Source organism: Amborella trichopoda, chromosome 10, assembly GCF_054954075.1.
Source record: "Amborella trichopoda isolate Santa Cruz 75 chromosome 10, AtrichopodaSantaCruz75HAP2 v2.0, whole genome shotgun sequence".
NCBI classification, from domain to species: Eukaryota; Viridiplantae; Streptophyta; class Magnoliopsida; order Amborellales; family Amborellaceae; genus Amborella; species Amborella trichopoda.
The window spans coordinates 43,906,778-43,934,040 of NC_142345.1; the positions used below are offsets into that span (position 1 = coordinate 43,906,778).

The 27,263-nt window shown below is 33.7% G+C and overlaps 1 protein-coding gene, 1 long non-coding RNA gene and 1 other non-coding gene across 3 annotated transcripts; all 3 read left to right on the plus strand.

Annotated features, from left to right (window-relative positions):
* The first annotated feature begins 7,091 nt into the window (after window positions 1-7,091).
* LOC18447496 (uncharacterized) lies at window positions 7,092-9,710 on the plus strand. Its single transcript, XR_016042276.1, has 3 exons — window positions 7,092-7,289; window positions 7,996-8,074; window positions 9,562-9,710. It is a non-coding gene; the product is annotated as an uncharacterized LOC18447496 (transcript).
* Window positions 9,711-15,271: 5,561 nt separating this feature from the next.
* On the plus strand, window positions 15,272-17,138 carry LOC148780260 (uncharacterized). Its single transcript, XR_016042277.1, has 2 exons — window positions 15,272-16,464; window positions 16,772-17,138. It is a non-coding gene; the product is annotated as an uncharacterized LOC148780260 (long non-coding RNA).
* Window positions 17,139-22,825: 5,687 nt separating this feature from the next.
* On the plus strand, window positions 22,826-26,269 carry LOC110008408 (heavy metal-associated isoprenylated plant protein 2). Its single transcript, XM_088849236.1, has 3 exons — window positions 22,826-22,999; window positions 25,020-25,098; window positions 25,890-26,269. The coding sequence occupies exons 1-3, from the start codon at window positions 22,931-22,933 to the stop codon at window positions 26,156-26,158; spliced, it is 417 nt and encodes a 138-aa protein (XP_088705362.1). The 5' UTR covers window positions 22,826-22,930; the 3' UTR covers window positions 26,159-26,269.
* The last annotated feature ends 994 nt before the right edge of the window (window positions 26,270-27,263 follow it).

Consider the following 27,263-nt stretch of genomic DNA (forward strand, 5'->3'; position numbering starts at 1 on the left):
GGTTTGACTTGGCGTTTTTTTAAACACTGAGTGGAAGCATGGAAAGCTGGCCCATTAAAATAAGGTTCCCAAATTTAAAAGGTACTATTAAGCTAAAGTTTAATAGAAGCTTCAGAGTAAACCGAGTGGGAGCCCAATTAAAGGTCGTAAGAGTAAAACTCAAATTTGTGACTACCCTCTTCCTGTTTGTGGTTCTAATTAAACGGATGCCATGTCTCTGCAACAAGGAGTTTACTATATTCTCGAGCGGCCTTTTATCAAAATTTTATAATATGGGTATGGTTTATATCATAGTAACCAGGAGCGCCGAACTAGGGTGACGCTCTCGCTACCGGACCCCGCTCTATAGCCGGGATCTCGTTGGGAACCCATTCTCATTTTTTTAGGATATCGCTTCAATTTTTAGGATCTGGATCCCGTTAACAACGAAGCTCGCTCCCCCTACTTCTGGGATCTTTTTCTTATTAAACATGGATCACTCTCCCTTTACTTCATGGATCTCAAATCCATTCACAACAGATCTCGCTCCTACTAAAGGAGCGATATCGATCCCATATACAACGGATTTCGCTCCCTCTACTTCACGGATTTTCAATTTCATATATCCTTGCTTTAATAAATGCAATTAAAACGCACCACCACCAAATTTTATCATGTCATGTAGTTTTTATGTAAAACTTCCTAGGATTAACTGAAAATCTATTTTCATATCTAATTAAATAATTTTAAGTTCCAAAAATGATTAAAATCATGTAGATCTATAAACTTATGAAATTCTTAAAATGGACGGTGTAGATAATATGTTGCAAGATGCACAATTTCTTGTACTCTTGAATTTTTTTTTTTTTTTTTTCACATACTCATACATCTTGATGTCGAGATGGTCAATTAGGGACTTTTTCAATATTAAAACAACCTTTTCCGATGGATTTGTGGGGTGCATCCTTAGTACTACATTTTATCATTGGAACCTTATATAAACATTTTCCTATATTTTTGATTTTGTAAAATACTATATAATTCTCAAATGAGTTCCCAAATTTGGATTTAGTTATATATATATATATATATATATATATATATATATATATATATATATATATATATATATATATATATATATATATATATATATATATATATATATTACCTTTATTTTTATGACAATAATTTTTTAAAAATTTTGAATAATTTTATTCTACCATTTTATAACTTTCTAAAAAAAATCTTAAATAAAATTAACATTTAAATATAAAACATTAATATTTTTAGTAAAATTTTTATATTGGTATTTCTACCAAAAAAATAACGGTGATGCATTTCTCTGCTATATAATCATCTTGAATGTAAAGTGGATCCCAAAATTTCTGATCCAAATCATCCTCCTAAGTGCCGCTTTTGCCTGAGGGAGTAAGTGCATGTGAGCACCCTAGGGAGCATTATAAGGTAGACAGGAAATTTATTAAAATGCACCTAGATGAATTGTTTGACATTTTACCATTTCTTTTGATTTTAATTTCAAAAACCCATCACAATAATCTAGGTCAATATTTAATAATTTATCTAACAAAAATTTGGAGCATTTAATCGAGAGTCCCTACCCGCCTCAAGTTTAGGTAGGCCAACAAGTCTTGCACATGCATGCCAAGAAGCTTCATTTCAGTCTTCTTTGGTAGGTGGAAACTCCTGTCAAATATAAAGGGAAGTTTTATTCATCTAGCCTTATTAATATCAACAGTGCACTACCCTTGTTATCACTTTCCATGTTTTGGAAAATCTCAAAGAATGCTTCCTTTCACAGTTATGCAGGGCCCATCTTATCTACCTAAGGACAAATCTAAATAATGACAAATTAATTGTAGAGCCCCTCCAATACTAACAAAAGAAAATTCCAAGACTTTTCACAGACCTATCCCTAGTCACTAGAGACCACACTCATTAAAGATAGGGTTTTTCCCCAGTGAATGTCATTATGCTCCTGCGGGTGTACACTAGTTTTTTGCTGTCTAAAGTGAGGCAAATTAAAGGACAAAGGACATACACTCCTTTAGCTTTTTGGGATACCTCTCCTTGTGTAATTGAGACTGTGAAAAACCCTAGAAAAGAGAAAGGTTGACCTTTTCTATGAACCTTCAGTGTTCCCTCATTCTCATGAGAAAGAAGGCAGACAGGACTTCTAGACTTTGGATACATCGTCATTCATTACTAAAGGGGTTTTCTTAATACACCAGTCATAAAATACTGTTGCAATATATTTATTTTTTTACCCAAAGTGAAACATCAGTTAAATCATACACGCTTGCATTTTCAGTTCTTAGATTAATGTCTAAGGTCTCCTAGACAATAGCAGTAGGACTACCGTCGAATCTTGTCTTAAACTGCTCAGCTTGGAACATGAGTTCCTCAGTGGGAGGTTTTTCATCTGCCTCGAAATTTTCATCGGCAGATGAGTCCTCATTTGTTTCATTTTCATTTTCTTCATTGACTTTGTTTAGGTTTTCACTGGGTTTGTCAAGGGTCTTGACTGCATTTTCTACAATCGGAAAGGTAATAGTATTAGAAAGGCTTCACACAGGATGTATGTTTTTTGGTACAGGGACTTGAAAGTGTTGTTGTATCCCCTTGCTAGATTCAATAGATAAGAGAGTAATACTCTAATTTTCAGTAATTGCCCTAAGTTGCTTGGAAGCCGAGGACGTGGTAGCCACCATATGGGCTCCAAGTGTAAGACGGAAAAGTTGTCATTCTAACAGCTCTTCTTCTAGAATAATTTCAATTATGATCTCCAGTTTTGGAAGAGATTCGATCTTTCGATGGTAAAGACCTTAAATTCCTCCAAGAATAAAATATAGATGCTGAAAAGATTTGAGTTTGCATTGAAGCTTAGAAAGTGTGCAACCCAACCCTCTTCGATCGTCGATGTCTACTTTAACATGAGGGGAATAAGTAATTACCTTAGCAACACCTTGCCCATTTTTTCCAAGGCCAGAGCCGGGGTAGTGCCCCTGAGCCAATAACATATTTCATGCTGTGCATGAACCGAAATCATAATGACTATAACAATTTTTCAATTTCTCAGACACTTCATGCGTTTCATGGATCATAGCACAATTTTCCTTACATGTTAGAAGTAGGATCTCCTGGATTTTCAAATTTTTAGAGAGTTTCTCTTTTTCTGCTTTGACCGCATCTAAACGTATGTGAGCCACTCCTCTAACAGCTGGGAACTTCAGGCATTTGTGCAAAGTGGATGCTACAACAAGATTTTCATGGAGCCATGGCTTGCCAATGAGTAGATTGAAAGAAGGTTCGATGTCAAGGACATAAAACCTCACTATTTGGACCACCGGCCCAATCTTAAGAGTGAGAGGGATGATCCCTAAGGTTTTTTTTTGAGCCCCATCATAGGCTGCAATTGAGATGTTTGAGACCTCAAGGTCTGTTCGTGATAACCCTACTCTTAGAATAGTTTTCAAGGGACAGATGTTCAGAGATGCCCCATTGTCAACCATCACTTTCTTGATTTCATAACCGCTCTTAAAAACAGTGATATAAAGTGACAGGGCGTGAAAACAATCGAACCCCGGAGGTATGTAATCATCAGTAAATGTAATGGGGGTTGGTGCCGTTAAAAGATTGATAATGTTGCTTAGCTCTTTGGGTTTAGTATGGGCAGTAGACTAAGTATCCAAGCCATCACGAACTACAGACATGACTAGAAAATTATGCAACAAAAATCTTCTTCTTCTTCTGTTTTTTTTTTAGCTATCTCAAAACAAAAACAAGATAAAGATCTAGAAGAAAAATATATTTTTTTTTTCTAAAAAAAAAGAGAAGATAATATCAAAAAAATTATAAGCTATGCAGATAAGGCTTAAAAACAAATGATAAAATGAAAAAAAAAAAAAAAGAAAAAAAAAAGAAGAAGATATATTTCTAATCTAAATAGATAAAGTAGAGAAGGCCTAGATCTGTCTTTTTTTTTTTAATTTAAAATTTATTTTATCAAAAGAGAAAAAGATTGTTCCTTTTTTTTTTGGAAAGAGATAAAGATGCTTCTAAAAGATGTATTCTAAAAAATAATAAAGATGCACTTAAAGAAGATAAATATGATCTAAAAAAGATAAAATATGATCCAAAGATGATAAGTATGAATAAAAGAGAAGATAAAAATATGATAAAGATGATATAGATGATATACAGATGAATCTAAAGATGTTCTAAATGATAAAGATGATCTAAAAGATTATCTAAAAAGATGATCTAAAGATAACGATGATCAAGATGAGATCTAAAAGAAGATTATCTAAAAAAGATAAAGATGATCGTAAGCTAAAGATGATCAAGATGGAAATAAAAGAATATCTAAATAATATTAATAATAATAATAATAATAATAATAATAATAATAATAATAATAATAATAATAATAATAATAATAATAATAATAATTGATCTAAAAGAATATGATCTACATGATCATAAAGATTAAGAGAAAAAAAATCCTAAATTTTGTATGGAAAGAGAAAAAATAAGTTCTTGAAAGAAAAGATCAAATATAATAAAAAAGAAATCTTTTCAAATCTACCCTCTGTTTTCTTTTTTTTTTTATTTTTTTATTTTTATTGTCATTTTTTATGAAAAAATAGACATGAGAAAAAAAGAAGAAGAAGTTTTTTAAGTCTAAAATACGGATCTGAAGTTCAAGGTGCCTCACGGTGGGCGCCAAACTGTTTACACTCAGATCTGCGTCTATCTCTGTGATGAGATCTGCTCAAATCTTAACAAAAACTGTATTATTTTTTAAAAGATAAAGAAAGCGGGGTCGTTTGAATTATGGTCTTACAAAAATCCTAGATCTATATAGATCCGGTCTTTTTCTGAGTCCACTGGCAACGCCAGCTCCAAATCCGCTTTTTGACCTAAAAATGCTTATAAATTTAAGTAAATATAATGATGAATTAGTTTTCCAAAAAAAATAAAATAAAGTAGATAATTAAATGATGAAAAACAAACTAAATTAAGCAAATAAAGATATAATTACCTCTAGGGACTCGAAACCCGGAGATTTGGGCTTGGATTAGGCCGCTCTTCCGATTTATGCCACCATCTCTTTTTTTGGATGCATTTGATTGCTGGAATTGGTAGATCTAAGGTTCTTTTGACCTAGATCTAGGGTTCCTAAGACAAGGGGAAAAGCTTAGAATTTTAGGTAGGGTCTACCTAGGCTTTTTTTGGGATTGGAGGAGAATTTCTTTAGTTTTTTAAGGTTTTTTTTATCTCTATAGGTTGAATATGATTTCTAAGATTTTTTCTAATTTTTTTGAGATTTTTTTTTAAAATTTTAAGAATTTTTTAAGGTTTTTTTCCTATTTTTGGTATTTTGGGCTTTTTTTCTAATTTCATGAATTTATAAGGGATTTCTTTGTAGTTTCCTGTCTTTTCCTTTTGGGTTATGAAAGGGGTATTTATAGAACTCTTGTGATTTTTTTTAATTTTTTTTAGAGTTTTTTCAAAAAATTTTTTATTTATCTTGGAATTTTAACCTTATCTAATTAAAGATCTCAATCAAGCATTAATACCATAATTGGAGGTTGCTAAGCTCTAATTTTATTTCCTTTTCTATTAAATATATGAGTGCATAACATGTAGTCATGAGAGCATAGCGTAGACTTACGCATCAAGTAAAAGACCTACTTAGGACGATTTCATGATCTTAAATTTTGGGATCATGTTAGAATGAGCACGAGTATTGAATCAAGTCTGTTATTCAAAGATTATTTAGGGATCCAAGGTTAATTTTGCAAAGACCAAACTTGGGCATTAATTGTGATAAAGCACATATAAGGGAATGGGCCTACTTGATGGGATATGTTTTTTATAATTTACTAGTTTAATATTTAGTCATGCGTCACATTAGCAGGATCCCATAATTTATGGTGAAATTGGCCTTTTGGATAACCAGGTGTTATTTGCCATTTGGATGTAGAATCACTTTGATTAAGGCATCAACTGCAATTTCCAAGAAAAGTACGCATAACATTGACATTGGTCAGCTAAGAAGTTTGCCAAATCGGCTTGGACTATTATTATTACTATTGTTAGTATTGTCGTCGTTGTCGTTGTTGTTATTGTTGTTGTTTTTGTTGTTGGTGTTGTTGTTGTTTTTATTTTTGTTGTTCTTGTTTTTGTTTTTGTTTTTGTTCTTGACCCTACTCCCTAAGGGACCAAAAGAACTGAACAAACGAATGCAATGACATGGTAGAGCTTCCCAGCATTCGATCCTTAATCCTACCGTAAATATTGAGAGAGCAATCATCTTGTTGAGGAAAAATAGTCCTGAAATTTGTATGGGACCCATCCTTGTTCTTATTTATTTATTTGTTTATGAGCATGCATAGTAAACTTAGTCCCTTTGGCTAAAAACCCATTTAGGGAAATTGCCAAATGAGTATGTTGAAAGGGAAGAAGTTTGATTTTTGAGTTCCTCAACCCTTAAATCTGCAGTCTAATAATTATACATGCTCAGGGGTTCTTTTCCTTAAGCGGACACAGAATACATACAGTTTGTGTTTTTCTTTTTTGAGGTTGATGGCTTGCTTATAGAAATTATATGGGATTGTGTACAATATGACCATATACATTTAATACAAGGAGGTGACCGAGATACAATTGCCTGGGTGTGACAAAGTTCGAAAAAATATATTTTGAACTTTAAGCTTGGTCAATGAAGTAAATGTAGCCAACCAATTCCACATCAAATGGTGAATATTAAATTTGGCTTTCGGTGGGAGCATATGATATTTTGGCTTTGTTTATCATGGTCCATTAATTGTCCTTTAAAGGATCCGCACCTTCATCCCATTGGGGTACCTCTCCTTGCGTGATTGGGACTATTCAAACGTTTAAAAGACACTTGTGAGTCTTTAATTCTCGTACAAGAGGAACATGTAGTTTCATCTCTAGGGCCATTAATGGCGTGAGGTAAAAGGCAGAGAAGAAGTCTAGACTATAAGTGAAATTGAGGGTCTTTCAAGACTAGGATTACCACTTGCTAGCTATATATAGAGGGCCTCATCAGTGTTGATTTTATGGGATTGAGTCCTCAATAGAAGTGGGGGTATCCTAAGAGTTTCTCTTCAGAGATACATATAGAGGAAGAGTTCTTGAAACATGAAGGTATCGGCTGGGCATGCGGATTTTGATGCATTTGGGAAAGGATGGTTCGGATTAAGAAGTCGTATGGAGCTTCGGAATATCTGAACCATCCCATTGCATAAGATCCTCATGTGAGCACAAAAGTGTGTGTGCACACAAATGCGTCTATATGCTAGTGCATATGCATATAGAGCATTTTTTGCCATTGAGCAAGAGAATTCTATCGAGTTTTTATGCTTTTCTTTTGTCCTACTGAAAACCATTTGTTTCAACGTCGTCAGATCCGATCAAAATCGCCCCATCTAATTCTATAAATCATTCGAAACCAACCTAGTTACTTATGAATCAGGTTTTTTCCGATCAAAATCGTCCGATCTAATTCTATAAATCATCTGAAACCAACCTAATTACTTATGAATCAGGCTTTTCCCGAAAAAATCATCTTGTTTCAATGGGAAAAGGGATGATTCAGGAAAGGGGAATCAATATGAGTCGAACAAATGCCCTAATAATTGAAACCATTTTGGGATTCCACTTTTTTCCCTATTTTCTCTGTAATTTGTATTAAATTTTTTTTTTTGCAGCTGATATTAAAGGAAATATTTTTTTTTATTTTTTTTATTTTTATTTTTTATTTAAGTGAAGTTGATATGAAGATTTTTCAGATTAATGGCATTTTTTTTTTCAGCAGTTCTTTCTATTACACTGTCATTACTTGCTTAAGTTAATTTTTTAGTGTATGTATGCATGTATATTTGTGCTTTTATATGTGAGTAAATATATATATAAAATACTTTGAAAAAACATTGACAAATATTATTTTTGGACTTTTTTCAGCGAGAAGTGGTGATCGAGGTGACTGTGAACTGTGAAAAGTGCCGTATCCAAGCCTTCAAAGACGTTTCCAAAGCACGTGGTGAGTGCTTCTATGAAAATTCATCATATCTAACTCAAGTTTTTCTATTTAGCAATGGGAAAGGTTTCTATACTTCTTCTACAGCATAGAAGATCTTTCTCTACCATCCAGCCGTCCAATTTTGATCAAAAGAGCCACTCACCGTTTGATCTTAGATCCGACATCTTAAATATTTTTTTTTTAGTTTTTTTTTTATGAATTTTATGAATATAAAATTTGATACATGCTATATTTTCATTGGGACGCACCTATATAAAATATTAAAAATATTTTTTCGATAAAATATAATGACCAAAATACCCCTTGAAGTTTTTAGGGGTATTTTTGTCATTTTATTTTATTGAAAATATTATATATATATATATATATATATATATATATATTTCACTAGTGTGAGTTTAATAGAGGGTTGGAGTCCAAAATTTGGTGTCAAAATAATTTATAGAAAAAAATTAAAAATAGAATAGTATAGAGACGTGACATTGTGATTGGGGCAATCTTAGCCCTCCATTCAGAATGGGCGGTTGGATAAGGAGAAGTATATAAGTTTTATGTTGTAGAAGAAGCATAGAAAGCATCCCTTTTACCTATTACATTCCTTCGATTTTATTATCAAATGGAAAACAATTCTATGCTTTTTTATCTCCTTTGTTATCACAAATTTCGAAATCTAGCTTCTCAATTATGTGAAAGAGCAAATCATAGACGAAGGTCTATGGCTGCCTTAGGTGAAAGAATATGATGGGTGTTTTGGATGACCAAAAGAATTTGTATTTTTTTTAAGGAAAAACCTTAAATAAGGTTACAACTTTGTACTATTAAAAAAAAATGCACCACAAAAATCCTCTCAAAGAGAGTGTTCTAATGTTGAAGAACCCTCTAATTGATCTTTTTGACCTCGAGATATATAGATATAAAGAGAAAAAGAGAATTTCAAATCCTAAAAGTAGTGTATCTTGTAACAAGTTATATAGACTATCTATTATATACCGACTTGATCCATTTCATTTTTGAAATTTTGAATATCATAACTGGGGACAAAAAAAGATTTTTGAGCAGTCACAAGGAAACTACATCTATAAACAAATTCTAAAGGTGCACCTTAATTCTAATTGTATAAGCAGGGCACCTTATACAAAGGTCACCCTTTATTTTGTAGTGTCATTTCGAATGAAGGTGTCACTGCCTTTGGTTTTGGAACCACTTGAAGAAACCAAATTTATGTTACTTTTTATTGATAGTGGATTTTGATTGCATTGGAAAATAATAATTTTAGAAAGGTTAAATTATAATAGAATATTGACACTATATATATATATATATATATATATATATATATATATATATATATATATATATATATATATATATATATATATATATATATATATATATATATATATATATATATATATACTGTAGTGAGCATCAGAAAAACAAAAAAAAAAAACAGGGCAATCTAAAAGAATTTGTTGAAGTTCATGCAGGTGTGGAGACCATAAAAATTGATGGTGCTAAGAAGGATCAGCTGACGGTCATCGGGGAGGAGATTGATTCGGTTTGCCTGGCAGCCTCACTGAGGAAGAAATTCTGCTGTGTAAATATAGTGAAAGTAACTACAGGCAATGAAAAGAAAGAAGAGAAGAAGAAAGAAGAGAAGAAAGAAGAAAAGTGGCAACCTCCTTTACCTCCATGTTATTACATTGAGCGTTGTCCATATCAATGTTACGTTGAGCCTATTGAGCCAGGTTGTAATATTTTGTAAGCATCAAAATTGCTTCTAGGTTATTAAATATCAGTCATTATCTTCCATAAAAACTTTAGGTAAACTCTCGATGGTCTTAAGAGTTAAAAGCCAACTATGTGCTTGTAATCTCTAAAATCCAATTACCAGAATTTTAATAAGCTATTGGCAAACTGAGCACTGGATTCGGTTCTTGACCTTGCCATTTGGAAAATTTCCCAATTTTACTTTCTCAAATTCCTCAAATTTGATCCCCATATATGAAAATTTAGCATGGGAATCAGTAGTGGAACTCATAAGCTATTGTGAATTTTAGTTTCGTGGACCCAATAAAATGTTATGCGTGGAAATTCTAAAACCCGATGGCTGGATTTTTCGTAAATAAGGAGCGAGAGAAATAGAACGAGGCAATAACCATACCACAAGCAAGAAAAATAAAGCAGTAATGAAATAATACAAAAAGAACACCAAAATGTTACATGGTTCTCTACAGATGTAACTACAACCACAAATGAAAATGATTGAGGGTCTTTTCCACTACTTAAAAGATATAAACCAATTAGGCGGAGAGAACCAAAAAATAATGTGCAATGGTATGTGCAGCTCCATTATTTGCTCAAAAACATGGTCTAGATGCTAGGGACAGTTGCCCTGTGCACTTGCTCATTTGATTACCTCTAAAGAGGCGACTTCTACAATTAGAGAAAGACTGCAGCTCCTATGAAACACCACCAGTCCTCCTTAGATTATTAAAATCTTTTTTATAGAGCTATGGATTACAGGGGATGCCTTTCTTATTTGGAAAAAGCACATGCTATTTTTCTCTAGATCTGCAAAATAAGAACTATCAAAAAGTTTGTCTTTTTTTTGGGGGTGTCTGATTTGCAAAATAAGGAAAGGAAAAATATTAAGATCCATAGGAAAAATTATAAGAGATCAATGTACTATGTTGGAAGTTGGGGAATTTAATCTCTCTAAATTACATGTGTTTGTGATTATGCCGCCAGAATTTGTGATGGAGGTGCGCATGGCTGTCTTCACTCGTGGTTTGTACTTCTATATTTGTTTATATTGGCCTAATTTTCAACATTTATTCTTCTCTTTTTTATATTTGGATGTAGTTTCTATAAGGCCTAGGCTTTATATAAAACAAAATAAAACTTCACTTACAATCCTCATCTGCAAAGTACTTTGGGAAACAAAAATCTCCGTGATGACTCTAAAATCGATTTTCAACACCGGCAATGAAATTTGAAACTGAAAAAAATAATAGAAATCGTATAGATCTATAAACACTTATTTTTAAAACAAAATGGGTCATCTAGATAATTTGTTATAATATATATTATTTTTAAAATATAAAATCCCAATATCTTTTTACATCCAAAATGTTCAAGCGGAGATGATGGATGAGTTATGAGGTGAGGCTTTACTTATTTTGATAGGGTTGAGCCCTATCAAACCATTTGCCTTTACGTTTTTACTAGTGGCTTGTGCTCAGCCTAAGTGGTGCTAGATGCTTATTATCAGCCTAGGCTTCTTTTACTAAGGGACCAAAAGTACATCTGTAGACCAAAAGCACATCTGTGGCCCAAGCTTTGCTACTGTACTTGGGTTGATATTACCTGGCCCCAACCGTGATATTGATCATATCTACATCGAGACATCGAGATGTATGAATATGAAAAAATAAAAATTGAGTTTTAAAAAATAGTGTATCTTACAATACATTATCTAGACCGTTCATTTTCAAGATTTTCATGTATTTATAGATCTACTTGAATTTAACCATTTTTGAAATTTAAAATTCTATATTACATATGAAAATAGATTTTGAGGTGATTCAAATTTTTTTTTATACCAAAATTATATTTTATAATAAAATTTGGAGGTGCCCATTAATTGGATTATTTAAAGTTACACCCATACAGAAACCACACCCTTGAGGCTTTCGGCAGATGCCGCTTTTACCCATTCACATGAGTCCTCTCTCCAAAATTTAACCTATTTACAAAATTTTGAAGATTAAGAACCTCCACTATGGTGAACATGAATATAAAAAATAAAATGATTTTTAAAATATAATAATATTTCTTGATACGGTTTTAGCCTATTACAGATCTTGGTAAGGACCACAACTTTTTTGCATTCATCCATTCATTCGTCATTAAGATGGATGTTCGACGGCATACGCGCATGTGGAATTGCGTCCGCCAATGCATGATGTACGGTTTCCAGGATAAATCATCCCGCTTTAAATCATTGGGGTTTCTATGAGTCAGCCGACTCATACTGTACATGTGCGGGTCCCCTCTTAAACCATATTTAAGATGGATTTTTAATCCAAAATTTTAAGAATTCATGATCTAGATTAAGATGATGATAAATACATATATAACAAAAATGGATATGTAAAATGTGAAATTTTTGAGAAAAAAATTGCACCGTATAAAACCATAAGTTTTGTACAACATCCATCTCAAAGATCCGCGATGGTGAGGTAGCGGGCTCTTGCACCCTGACTCACGAACAACTTTTCCTTAAAACATTATGCCGGCACATTTTCCCTTTGCCCATTTGATTTCATACCTAATATCGCATGCGAATGTCTACCCTTCTCTTCCACCGTAAAATCTTTTCTTAAGGGAGACTACTTCAATTTAACGACCACACACTGAGTATGTATAAAGCTATTAATAGATTGTATCGATAATGAGTAATAGTTGGGTTTGGTTATAGCTAAAATCATCGTGATCATATTTTTCCCTAAAGATTAAAGTATTAGAAAAAATAAAAAAATTGACTTTTTTTTTAAGCAAATAAGCGAGAGTGAATGAAAACTCACTACTCATCTTTTGAAGGTCACACTTTTGGAGTTATAGGAGTAGATCTCCAACATGGAGATGGGTCTCCAAGAGAAAGATATATGACCTTCGAGAAAGAAACAGTATTTTCACGAGTTTTGGGTTGGTTAGCTTCCACTTTTAGATAGAGAAAATCTCTATATTCCTCTCGAGCTTATTTTTTCAGTATCGGTATTGCGGTTGGAAAGACGATGTTGATCGATGATATTGCTCGGTTTGAAGAGCATGTTTAGAAGGGAAGATCAGTAATGGTCTTTTACCGATGTTTAAAGATAGGTATTATCTCTTGTAATCCAAAATTGTAATCTTCATTGTGATGATGGACTTCTAATTGCTGACGCCATGGATATAGCTTTATGGGGTGAACTACGTAAATTGTGTGTTGTTGTGGTGTGCTTTTTATGTTTGCTTTATTTCTCACACTCGATTTATAGTTGTATTCATCTACTTCATATTTAGCCAACAATGTTTGTAATTGTTTTCACACATATATAAATCAAATAGGAATGATCGACTTTTTGGATGCTCAGATCTATGCTACGGAAGTCAAAATCCAGTTTTTTCTCAATAATTTGGGGGAATCTATGGTCAATCCCAAAATTTCAGATCCAAATATTCCTCCTAAGTAGAGATTTTGCCTGAGGGAGAAAGTGCACAACAAGATCTCGATGAAGTACAGTATTAAGGCCACATCCAAAATAATTGTAAAAATAAATTTATCAAAAACTATGTAGAGATGAACTATTTAACATTTTATCGATCTATTTTGATTTTATTTAAAAAATCCGTTCGAAACACATGCGATTCGGAATATTTGAAAATTTGTAAAATATTACATCAGTAATAAACCCGATATATTTTGAGAAAGTTCCTTAATAGATGATTAGAGCCTCGAATTGTTCTCAAGTTGCAGGTAGGCCTGAAAACTCTTGCGCAGGCCTTCTAGAATGCTACTTTTCCATCAATTATAAAGGCAATTTCTATGCACGTAGAACCATTGATGTGAACAATGGACCAAACTTGTTAACACTTGCCTTGAATTGGAAAATCTCAAATAAGGTTACCTTCTAGACGTATTCAAGATCCTACCTTTTCCCCCAATAACAAACATAAAAAGATTGATATTAATTATGGAGGTCCCTTCAGTAGTAAAAATAGAGGAATGCAAGACTTTTCAAGGCCTTGACCTTAAAAACACTGGAGTCAATATGTGTTAAGAGGTACACAAAGGAGTTAAATAAACGAACAGTAGTCCTTAAAAGTAGTCCTTTAAATTTTCTAGGACCCATCCTTATTGTTAATTATTTATTTATTTATGGTGTGGTCTTGTTGGAGCATGCTGTACACTTATTAGTTATACATTATCTGCTCAATCTTAGGAGGCTATTTTCTTTTTTCGAGCACAGATATAGTGCATAAGAACTTTTTATTTTGGGGTTTGTAGCTTAGTTAAAGAGATTACATTCCCAAGCTTCAAATCCTAAAAATACGCTATATAGGGTTTTATCACAATGGGTGAATGAAATATATGGTCCAGAGGGTACTTCTAAATTTTTGGCCTTGTTTACTACGTGGGATCCATCCCTGGCTCTTAGAAAGTGAGGCTGTGAAAACCTCTTCTTGTATTATTGAGACTGTAAAAACCTAGAAAAGAAGATGGAGGACCTTTCTTCAGTGTTTTCCTACAAGTTGAAGGCACAGTTTCGTCTCTAGGGTCTTCATTGTCGTGAGAAAGAAGGCAGAGGGGAACGTTTTTCATGAAAAAGTAGTCAAATTGATGATCAGCCCTCGTGATTATACAAAACCGCGTGTTACCTAACTCACTTTTTTTTCTTAACTTTGGGAACCCGCACCTCTTTGTACTCACACAAAACACGGTTATGTGACTAAAAAAACGTTGGACACATACCCTGGTTATAGAAAATCATATTTTGTTTACCCCCGCTGAGTGAATAGGGTTACACCTTGCTGGCTAGTATAAAAGGTCATGGGCTTAAGTCCCCAATAGGAGTCCTTCTATAGAGGAAGAGTTCTTGGAAGATGAAGTTACCGTATGGGCATGGGGATTTTCAATCATGTTGGAAACAGATTGGAAAAGGCATGGCCCTTGAATGATTTGAACCATCCCCATAAGCTCCTCGTGACAAACTCATGAGTCTTTGATGTATTTTCTCCATAACAAAACTGTTTTCTTGTGCATGTCTGAGTCAGCATAGAAAAATCGGGCGGTTCGAATTCTAGCTCCCTGGTTAATTTGAACGGGCCTCTGGCTTGTGTCCATTGGTTTTGGCCAGGTTATTTTAAAAAATTCAAAAAATATATAAAATCCTATAAAATAAGGGATTTTGTTTGTAATGCATTTTTTAACATTTTTTATCGTTTTCGCAACGATTGGAAATTGTTTTGGCCATTAATACGTATTTTTACATTTTTCATCTTATTTTAAAAAATTTTAAAAATTTCCTTGGACATAAATTGATTCTTTAAAATCCTTTTTTTCATTAATTTTCAACTTCATTTGGATGTGTTTTGTTTAATCATGCTTTAAACATATTTTTTATAGTTTATTATATTTTTTTGTATTTTTTAATATTTCTTTTACCACCTGGGACTTCCCTGGTTTGGCCTATTGACCCAGTTGGTTATTGGTTAGTCCGGTTAACCATTCCGGTTTGATTTTTCCAACGCTCGTTTGAGTGCTGGTGAACATGCATGGTCACGTTTTGTGCATATGCACTTGGAGCATTTCTTCCAATTAGCGAGAGATTTCTCTCCAATTTGTGTTGTGATTTCATAAGGCGTTTGGACAGATTGTTATTCATGACTAAATGTGATTCTTTTACTACATTAATCATCAAACATTGTCGCAATACACACACTTTCTATAAAGAGAAAACAAACTTTTGCAATGCATTTGATATACGCCATTTCTAGATCTCTGTCATTTAAGAAATTGCTTAGAAACACCACTCGAATCATGTGCACACATACATACAAGCTTGTCCAACCAAACAAGCTTCATTCTTCTGTAAGTTTCAAGCTGACTTTCAATGCAATGGGAGATCACTTTTTGTTTAGCCTTAAACTGCTCTTTGTGTAGTTGCCTTTTTGTTCGGGTTCCTGTCCCATGAAATTTGTCCCAAAAGAAACAAACCACACAAATCCGCCTTTCGTTTTGTCCATAACTGAACGATATTGTTTCTGCTAAATTGTCAATACCTACTGTTGTTAATTTTCTGATGTATGTATGCATGCATGTTCTATGTATGTAAATTTATTGTTAAAGTTCGAGAGAGCATAAGCACAGACAAAACCTCTTGCCAGTGCCGTACAAAAGAAAACGTCCGCGCAAGAAAACCGAGGTTTTCTGCACTCGGGCTTGAGGTTTTCTTGCACAGAGGTTTTCTTTTACACAGCGCTGGGGCAAGAAGTTTTCTTGCAAGGAGGTTTTCTTTCGGTTTTCTTAGGCAGACGTTTTCTTTTATATGGCACTGGGGCAAGAAGTTTTCTTGCGTGGAGGTTTTCTTTCGATCTGATACCATGTTAAATCTTTTATTATCTCTTTTCTTCTCTTTATAATTTTGTGTTATCTCTCTTCTTCTCTTTACCTTCAATATATGTGCTCATGCTCTATCGAACTTTAACATATATGCATCATTTCATGGAGATATATTTTGAAGTATTGTGTTGGTTTTCTTTTGCAGAGAGCGGCGGTGATGGAGGTGAGCATGAAGTGTCAAAAGTGCCATTCCAAAGCCATGCAAGAGTTGCCAAACAACTTGGTGAGTGTCTCCATAACCAAGTACTCATATCTAACCTAAGTATTTTTATTTACCAAATACTTTCCTTTGCTTTTATTAAGTCGGAAATAAAAGTGTATGGCTTCCGCAGGAGCACAAATTCTTTTGGCTGAATATATTGGGTGGGTGTAAACTTGGTGAATGGATATCGAATGAATGAAAACTTTTGTCAATGGACATATTAATTACATTCTTTTTCCCAAAAACTGCATACGAAAATAAAGTAAATATACAAGTTGAAAATCAAAAAACATTGAAAATCCAAAATAATTTGTCAAAATCCATGCAGGTGTGGAGTTCATAAAATTGATGGTGATAAGAACCAATTGACAGTGATCGGAGAGGAGATCGATTCAGTTCGCCTGACAAGTTCACTGAGGAAGTTATTTGGCTATGCAGACCTAGTTAGTGTGAATCCAGCCGAAGGAAAACAGGAAGAGAAAGAACAGAAAGAGGTAAAAGAAGAGAAAGAGGTGAAAAAGATGGAATGGCGATGGCAACCTCCTTTATATCAACATCATTACATTGAGCCTGGTCTATATCAATATTACAATGAGCCTATTGGGCCATTTTGTTCTATCATGTAACCATAAAAAAATGAAAGTAGGACCATGTGATCAAGTACGGTGTATATAAATATATATATATATTTTTTTTTACACCGGCAAGACCACACACAATGTCCAATTACAAAAAAATAACTCTTGAAATAAATAAATAAAAGAAAAAAAACATCATTCCCTTTGCTACCACTATTGAATACAAATCCTTAAATCAAAACCTTAACTCATTATTTTATGGGAAGAGAATATCAAATCACAAATAAATATTTAAAGGAATAAAATTGCCGAAGATTACTTCAATTGGGCTTAGTACACCCCACACCGAGTCTCTTCCTTCCGAGACTCCTTCTTCTGATGGTGCTCGGATTTATAATCGATATCTTGATTCTCTCACATATGGAGAAACTCTTTCAATGACATATGGATCTCAATCTAAAGCCAATTACCTAAGGTTCAAAACTTGGAACCATGGATCTCAATCTGCTCAAACCCCTTTGGCTTGATCTTTGGAGCCATGGATCTCAATCTAGAACCAACTAAGCCCTCAATGCCTTAGTCGTGCTCAAGCCCCTTTGATTTGATCTTCGGAGAGATGAGAAATTGTCATTTGGTTTGAACTTTGGATCGATGAAAGATAGATCAAGGAGAGAGGGAGATATCTACTAGCAAGAAGATCCTCCTTTGTGCTACCCAAAATCAAACCACCACATGCTAACCTTTGTTTGTGTGTGCAACCTAGAAACAAAAGAGAGATTACTAGGGCATGCCCCTTTGGCTTGAGAAAATCAAGCCACCACAAGCAAGAGAGAGATTACTTGGGCGTGCCCCCTTGGCTTGAGAAAATCAAGCCACCACAAGCTAACTTGAGCTTGGACGTGCAACCTAGAAACAAGAGAGAGATGAATTGGGCATGCCTCCTTGACTTGAGAGAGATTACTTGGGCATGCTCCCTTGGCTTGAGAGAGATTATTTGGTGTGTCCCTTGATTTGAGAGCGATTACTTGGATGTGCCTTTTGGCTTGAGAGAGATTATTTGGCGTGCCCCTTTCGCATGAGAGATTTTGGTTGGAGTGTGACCCATAGGAAAAACTTGGGAGAGATCTTGAAGATTTAAGTAGAACGTGCCACCTATAGAGAGATATTTTAGAGAGAGAGATAAGTCCTTAGAGAGAGAAGAGAGAATAAGCGTTCAGATTTTATGAGGTGGAAGAGCCTCTTTATATAAATTTTATATGTCCTTGGGTTTGCTTCAATTTGTAGGGTTAAATCTTGACCATCGAGGGAGATAAACCTTTAGAGAGAGAAAAGAGAATAAGTGTCCAGATTTTATGAGGTGGAAGTGCCTCTTTATATAGATTTTCTATGTCTTGGGGTTTATCTCAATTTGTAGGATTAATCTTGACCGTCGATCTAAAAAGACATGTGGGGTGAGAGATTTGAATCATCCATCTGTTTGATCGACCATCAAGATTCAAAGACATGAGCTAGAGCTTTATCCTCCGTGTCTTACATCTATTCACATCAAATATTTAAATAAACAAAGTATTACTTTCTAATTTAGTATATTTAATCTTTATTTCTTGGATGAATCAATCTTGATTCAAAGATGTACTAAATATTTCAATTATTCAATCTTATCATATAAGTTGGTTATACCCAAAAGATAGGCCAACAAACAAGGGGGTGCCACCCTTCAGTGGCCATATGTGGGCCCCATCCAATCACACATATTCTAAATTGGATCCCTATATTTATGGATGGTTCCATATAATTTTAGAGCACTTCACTTTCAACTGCAGACCACAATCCACCTAGCTTTCTCTATCTGACCTAGTAATTCCCATGGGCCCCACAGTACACTACAATCGCTCATGATTAGACCACCAAATAGACTAGGGGACACAATAGTAGTTTATGGATTTTAGATTATTCCCTAGAGAAAATCATGATCCTTCAGACCAAGATGCAACCATGACTCTATGATTCATAAGAGAAATTTCTTGCCTATGTACACGCTTCACCCTCTTTGGCGAATCTCAAAACGACTATCTATGTACATGCTGTGTGATGATATAACGATGATGCTTTAGCACTGTCTATAAAGGCTATTCATCACACGTAAGGGCTACACAGTCCCTCAGCTCTCATCTGAGTATACTCCGGCCTCATCAAGGGCTAACCCACTAAACTCTTTTTGGTAGATCCCTATGACCAGGTATCTTGGGTTTTTCTAAACTTGGCTGGCCTAACACGTTGAGTCTAGTCTGGGTATCGGTAAATCGCATTTGCCTAGTATGATCTACAAGATGACCATACTCCCACTAAATTTATGTTTCACTATATAAAATACTCATACAAGCTCTCATAAAGCCTTAAAATACCACATAAACCCAACAAAAAATGCTCTTAGATTACTAAACACCAATGGTTATCTTTTATGAATATTTGATGTAGACTCTTGGTAGTCTTAAAAGTTAAGGGGTGTGGTTTGCGTAAGGTCGCAACCTTAAACAATCCCATTAAGGCACACCTCTAAATTTTATTACAAATGTAATTTTGATATAAAAAATTTCTTCGGATGGCTTGAAAATCTATTATCATCTCTAATTATAAACTTTTAAACTCTAAAATGGTTCAAATCAAGTAGATATATAAGCACATGAAAATCTTGCAAGATACACTATCTCAAGAACTCAAAATATTTTTTCTTTTAATAGCCATACACTATTTCATGGGCTGGTAGGATCTATTTTCTCTCTAGGAAAAAGTTTATATAAGGTTGCAACCTTAAAATGTAGAACTACAGATGCATCTCAACAATCTATCAGAAAATATTGTTTTAATGTTGAAAACCTTGTGATTGATCATCTCGACATCGAGATGTATGACTATGAAAACTAAACAGATGTTGAGTCTCAGAAATAGTGCATCTTACAATATAGTATCTACACCGTCCATTATCAAGATTTTCATACTTGATTTTAACTATTTTCAGAATTTAAAATTTTATGATTATATATAAAAATAGATTTTGAGATAATCCTAAAAACATTTTAGATCAAAATTATATATTATGATAAAATTTGAAGGTACACCTTAGTTAGATTGTTTAAGGTTGCAACTTTATGGAAACTACACCCATATATATATATATATATATATATATATATATATATATATATATATATGGAAAAATTTCCTATATAGCCATGTGCATACCGCTACAGTAAATGCCCAACGGCCTAGATCGAATCTGGGCTGATCAGACAGTCACGGTTGTCCGAGAATGTTTGAATTTTAATTTTTTTTTACAAATTAGAATGATCTAAAATTTGGAATGTATGTACATCTAAATTAGGCGTACCTAATAAAAATATTAAAAAAGTAATTTGTAAAAACCAAATTGACCAAAATACCCCTGAAAATTTTTGGGGGTATTTTGGTCAAATTATTTAATGTAAAATATTTTGATCATATTTTTCGTAGATTCCCCTATTTTTGATAAATACAGGCTTTAAATAAAAAAAAAAAATTCAATACTACCGGATATCCGTGATTGTCAAATCGGCCCAAATTCGATCTGGGCCGTTCGGCGTTTACTTGAGCGGTCCATGAATCGGCGTACCGTAGCATCTTCTATATATATATAAATATAAAAAAGGTGGGGTTTCTATAAGGTTGCAACCTTAAACAATCCAATTAAGGCACAACTCCAAATTTTATATTAATATATAATTTTGGTGTAAAAAAATCATAGGATTATCTCTAAATCTATATCCATATCTAATTATAAAACTGTAAACTCTAAAATTGGTTAAAATCAAGTAGATCTATAAACATATGAAAATCTTGAAAATGGATGGTCTAGATAATATAGATGGAATCCCAACCGAAAGATCTTCATCGAGTAATTCAAAATACATATCATTATTTTAATTTTAATGTTTTTTATATAAATCTGATTAAGATTAAATTTGGACGTATATACTTAACACTATTGCGCACCATATAAAAATATAAAAAAAATATTTTCAATAATTTAAAATGATCAAATGATCCCATCATTTTTCGAGGTATTTTGATCATTTTATATTTTGAGTTATATTTTTTTATATATTTTTAATTGTGCGCCGCTCGAGTTAATGACAACATAGGATTGCAAAACTTTTCAAGTACTTGACCTTGAACTCTACGGTCAATACGCGATAAGAAGACCCAAATGAGTTAAATAAACAAATGCAAAAAAATGGTAGAACTTCCCAACATCTGATCCATAATCCCGAGGTAAATATTGAGAGGGCAGTCTTTGTTTTGAGGAACAATAGTCCTGAAAATTTTCTAGGACCCGTGTTTATTGTGATTTACTTATTTATTTAAGAGCATATATGGTGTCCTATTGGAGCATGCTATACACTCAATAGTTAGGGAAAGCTTTCTATGTTCCCCTACAATATAGAAGTTCTATCATCTCTCTACCATCCATCCGTCCATTTTTTATCAAGAAAGCCATTCATCGTTTTATTTTAGATTCGACGTCTCAAAGTTTTTTATTTTTAATTTTTTATTACAATTTTTTTGAATATAAAATTTGGTATGTGACGTCTTCTCATTGGGGCGTACTTTTAAAAAATATTAACAATAATTTTTCCATAAAAAATAATGACCAAAATACCCCTTGAATCTTTTAAGGGTATTTTGATCATTTTACTTTATTGAAAATAATTTTTCTTTTTTTCGTTAGTGCGGGTTTAATAGAGGAAACGTCCAAAATTTGGTGTCAAAACAGTTTATAAATAAAAATAAAAATAAAATAGTGTAGAGACGTGATATTCTAATTGGGGCAATCTTCACCCTCCAATAAAAAATAGACACGTTTGGATAAGGGGAGGATAGAACTTCTATGTTGTAAGGGAACATAAAAAGGTTTCCCTAATAATTATATCTGTTGAAAAAAAAAAACGCTAATAGTTATACACTCCTTGCTCCATCTTAGGAGATTACTCTTTTTTTTCGAACACAGACAGTTGGATAAGATTTTTATTTATTTTTTATTGTTTTTCTTTTTTTTTAAGGTCGGTAGCTTGTTAAATAGATTACATTCCCAAGCTTCAAATCTTAAAAGTACCTTCATATAGCGTTTTGCCCCAATGGGTGGATGAAAGATATGCTCCAGTTAGTAGTTATAATTTTTTGAATAAATAACGTATGGATTTGAAATAATTACTAAAAATACAAAACGATATGATTTATGCGGAAATTACAAGGAAAGCCGGTCAGCTTTTTTTTTTTTTTTTTTTTCTGAATTTGCCATCCGAGGTTAGAATCTTTGGATTGCCCTTGGAACACAGCAAACCCCAGTAGAGTGGTTTGAGGTCCCCATACTTTGTTTTTCTCAAAAAATTAGAAATGAAGTTGCTCGACGATGGGAATCTCGAACAACCCTGGAATTGAGTCCTGCTAAGTCTAGAGAGCAGTCCGAGGTCTTCATCCTCGGACCGCCGCTTTCGTAAAAAATAAGAAATAAAGTGTTGTTTGAGGATGGGGACTTTAAACCACTATTTTTATCCAAAAATAAGAAAAAAAGAGCAGTCCGCAAGAATAGGGACCTTGGACCACTCAATAACTACGGCCTGCCCTACTAACGAAAAACCAATAAATTAAAATAAAATAAAATGTGGTTAGAAGCTGGCAGGGCCTTAGTTGTGGAGAGAATGACATCAGAAAGTAGTGAAACCGAGGGACTAGGATCACCCCTTGCTAGCTAATATAAAAGGCCGCCTCTTGAGTCTCCACAACAGAAGTGGGGGATCCTAGGAGTCTCTCTACAAACATACATACATACATACATACAGAGAGGAAGAGTTCTCGGAAGATGAAGGTATCAGATGGGCTTCGGCATTTTCATGCCTTTTGGAAACGGATGGTTTAGATTAAGAAGGACGACATCGTTGAAGGTTAGAGCAGCAAGTTTTTTATATTGAGGGTCTTTTCAATTTCGTCGGATTTTATAATCATATAAAATTGAAAACTCTCAATATAAAAAATTTTGTATCTTGCGGCTGCAAAGATTTGAACCATTACCATTGGATAAGATCCTCGTGAGGAGTCTTTGATGGAATGCAAGCACACAAAAGTGTGTTTGTGTGCATGCGTCTGAGTGCTTGTGCACAGGCATGGTCAGGTTGGAGCATTTTTGCCATTGAGCAAGAGAATTCTGTCCAGTTTGTGTTGTTATTTTCATAACACGTTTGGACAGATTGTTTGCTATTCATGACTAACTGCCATCCTTTTACTACATTGGAGTCATCGCAATACATAAAGAGAAAGCAAACTTTTGCGATCCGGTTAGGGGTTCCAAAGGACCGGGCTGGCCTCCGGCTTTGGGCCCGTGGCCGGGGACCATTTTACAGGGCTGTCACCGGGCTTTGAGGCTGGTTTTGGGAGGGAGGGCTGTTGAGGGGGCGTTTTGTTTTTCGGTCCAGGCCGGGCCAAATAGGTCCACAATAACGCCGAAAGTCGCCCTCTTAAACATACCCAAACCTCTCTCTCCCTCTCTATCTGCGAAACCCAATCTCTCTCTTATTTTAACTTCCCTAGTCTCTCTCTAAAGACACAGAGAAAACCCACTGGTTGGGGCCATGGATGCATATTGATTATGCCTTCAGTGAGAAACTAAAATATTGTAAGAGGAGAGAGAAAGCTTGCTCCTGCAACTCAACCTATTCTTATTTATCTTCTCGTGCTCCCCCACTTCAAAACTTCTCTCTCTTTCGTGTTCTCATTTTTCATCTACTACTTATTGTTATTCTGCTATTATTGTTTAGCTGTTACAGGAGAAATAAAGCCCGACACGCCATTTTGTGCTAGAATCTCCACTGTAAAGCTAAGAAGAAAGCAGCGATCCCCATCCACCGAGCTTTAAGAGCTTCTCTATATACCACCAAATTGACCTCTGCTTGCCTCCATCACCCTCCCTAAAGCGTTTGTTAGAGAGAGAGATAAATAGTTGGCCATGTGTTGGATGGGAGGCGGACGTGTTATTTTTTTTTTTTTTTGGGTAAAATTTCAAAAAATAAATAAATTTATTTATTCGATTTTATTAGGGGGTGCATTTTTGCATAGGGATGCATCCGTAGGGGTAGAGGTAAGGTGCACCTTCAAATTTTATCAAGGTATATAATTTTGATGTAAAATGTTTTTAGGATTATCTTAAAATTTATTTTAATATCTAATTATAAAATTTTAAATTAAAAAAATAGTTAAAATCAAGTAGATCTATGAACATATGAAAATCTTGAAAATGACCTGCGTAGATAATATATTGTAAAATGTACTATTTTTTAGACTTAAATTTTTTTTATTTTTTACAGATATCGAGATAATCAATCAAAAGGTTTTTCAGCATTAAAATTACCTCTTTAGATAGATTTTTTAGGAGCATCCGTAGTTATGCATTATAAGGTAGAATCCTTATCATAAACTTTTTCCTTTATACTTTACTACATTTTTTTATTAGAAGAATGTTTTTGGCTTTTTGAGAAACTTCTTTAGAGAGAGATCTAACCCTTCAAAAACAAAAGTATATATGGGCCGGCTGGGACAAGGCCCGGCCCGAAAGCCATCATCTGACCAATAGTGGGATGTGTCGGGGTTAAGAAAATATTTCGAGCCTGCCCTCCCTGAATCCGGCTCCATGGCAGCCGTAAATGCATTTGATCTGTACCATTTCTAGATCTCTGTCGTTTAAGAAAGTGCGTCGAAACACCAGTTCGAATCATTTGCACCCACATATACACACAAATCAACCCTTCCTTTTGTCCATAATTGAAAAATATTATTTCTGCTAAACTGTCAATACCTACTTTTCTTAATTTTCTGATTTATGTTCGTATGTATGTATGTTAGATGTATGTAAATATATGCATGGTGTCATGTAGATATATTATGAAGTATTGTGCTGGTTTTCTTTTGCAGAAAGAGGTGGTGATCAAGGTGAGCATGAAGTGTCAAAAGTGCCATTCCGAAGCCATGGTAAACGTTGCCAAACAACTTGGTGAGTGTCTCTGTGACTGAAAATATTTTCTAAAAAATTCTTCATGCAGTAAAGGGTGGAAACATTGTTACATCAATTAGTTGCCAAGTGGGAATATCTAACCCAAGTTGCTTTATTTACCAAATAAATTCCTTTGCTTTTATTTATCAAAAAGAAAATAATACTGCACTTTCTTTCTTTTTTTCTTTCCTTTCTCACATTTCAAAATATAGCTTCTCAACTATGTGAAAAACATCGCTCAGAAATAAAGATCTGTGGCTTGCTCAGACAAAATAATATCGGGGGTATTATTTTGATGCTGATTAAGCCATCAATTAAGGCGCATCTCAAAAATTCACTAGGAGGAGTTATTTCAATGCTGAAAGACCCTCTAGATGTATGGACATGAGAAAAATCGATTTCAAGTCTTAGAAACAATACATCTTGTAACGTATTATCCAGGCCGTCAATTTTCAAGAATTCATAAAACTGCTCAATCTACACTATTTTTTAATCTTTAAATTTTATAACCAGCAATGTAAGTAAATTTTCAGGTCATCATAAAGAATTACTGAAACAATATATTTTGCATTGAAAATAAATATAAAAATTTCTGATACTAAATTTTTTAATTAGAGATGTCAATAAATATATTGGGATGGGTGTAAACTTGGTGAATGGATATCGAATGACTGAAAACTTTTTGTCAATGGAAATACTAATTACATTTTTCCAAAAACTGCATAACACAACAAAAGTAAACATACAAAGGGAGCATTATAATCCAAAATAATTTTTTAAAATCCATGCAGGCGTGGAAGTCATAAAACTTGATGGTGATAAGAACCAACTAACGGTGATCGGGGAGGAGATCGATTCAGCTCGCCTGACATGTTCACTGAGGAAGAAATTTGGGTATGCACAGCTGGTTAGTGTGAAACCAGCAACAGAAAAAAAGAAGGAAGAGCCAGTACCGAAAAAGATGGAGTGCCAATGGCAACCTCTTTTATGTCATTATCATTACATTGAGCCTAGTCCATGTCAATATTACGATGAGGGGTCAGTTTGTTCTATTATGTAACCATCAAAATTGCTCCTAAATTATTAAACACTAGTGATTATCTTTTGTGAATAATTGATGTAAAACTCTTGGTAGTTTTAAAAGTTAAGGCCCAACTTCGTGCCTTTAATCTCTGGAAGCCCCTTAGCATGATTCTATCAGCTATTAGTAAACTGAGATCTCAGTCCCGCAAATTTTTGTGCGATATTTTCTTCTTGCGATCGATTGACTCGAAAAATTAGTGATCCAGCTTGAATCAAAAGGTTCTTGAGATGGCATAGGGGTGTGTTCAGTGTTTTAAAAAAGGCCGAGTCGAACCGGACTCGCCCGGTTCGACTTGGAAATCGCAAAAGTGGATCGTATCAGCTAAAAAATCGGAAATCGTCCGGTTCTAGAGAGAACCGGACGATTCTGTATAGTGACTCGCCGATTCACTGTACGGAATCGGCGAGTCCAAACAGTGAATCGGCGATTTTCGTACGGAATTTTTTTTTTTTTTTTTTTTTTTTTTTTTTTTTTTTTTTTTTTTTTTGTAATCCATGATAGATTTTTTTGTAATACTTGATCGATTTTTTTGTAATCCATGATCGAATTGTTTTTGTTTTTTTGTAATCCATGATCGAATTTTTTGTTTTTTTGTAACCCATGATAGAATTTTTTGTAATCCATGATCAAATTTTTTGTAATCCATGATCAAAATGTTTGTTTTTTTTTCTTGTAATCCATGATCGAATTTTTTTTTTTTTTTTTTTTTTTGTAACCCATGATAGAATTTTTTGTAATCCATGATCGAATGTTTTGTAATACATGATCGAAATGTTTAATTTTTTTTTGTAATCCATGATCGAAATGCTTGTTTTTTTTTTTGTAATCCATGATTGAATTTTTTGTTTTTTGCTTTTTTTGTAACCCATGATAGAGTTTTTTGTAATCCATGATTGAATTTTTTGTAATCCATGATCGAATTGTTTTTTTCTTTTTTTGTAATCCACGATTGAATTTTTTGTTTTTTGTTTGTTTGTTTTTTTTTGTAATCCATGATCGAATTTTATGTAATCCATGATCGAATTTTATGTAATCCATGATCGAATTTTATGTAATCCATGATCGAATTTTTTGTAATCCA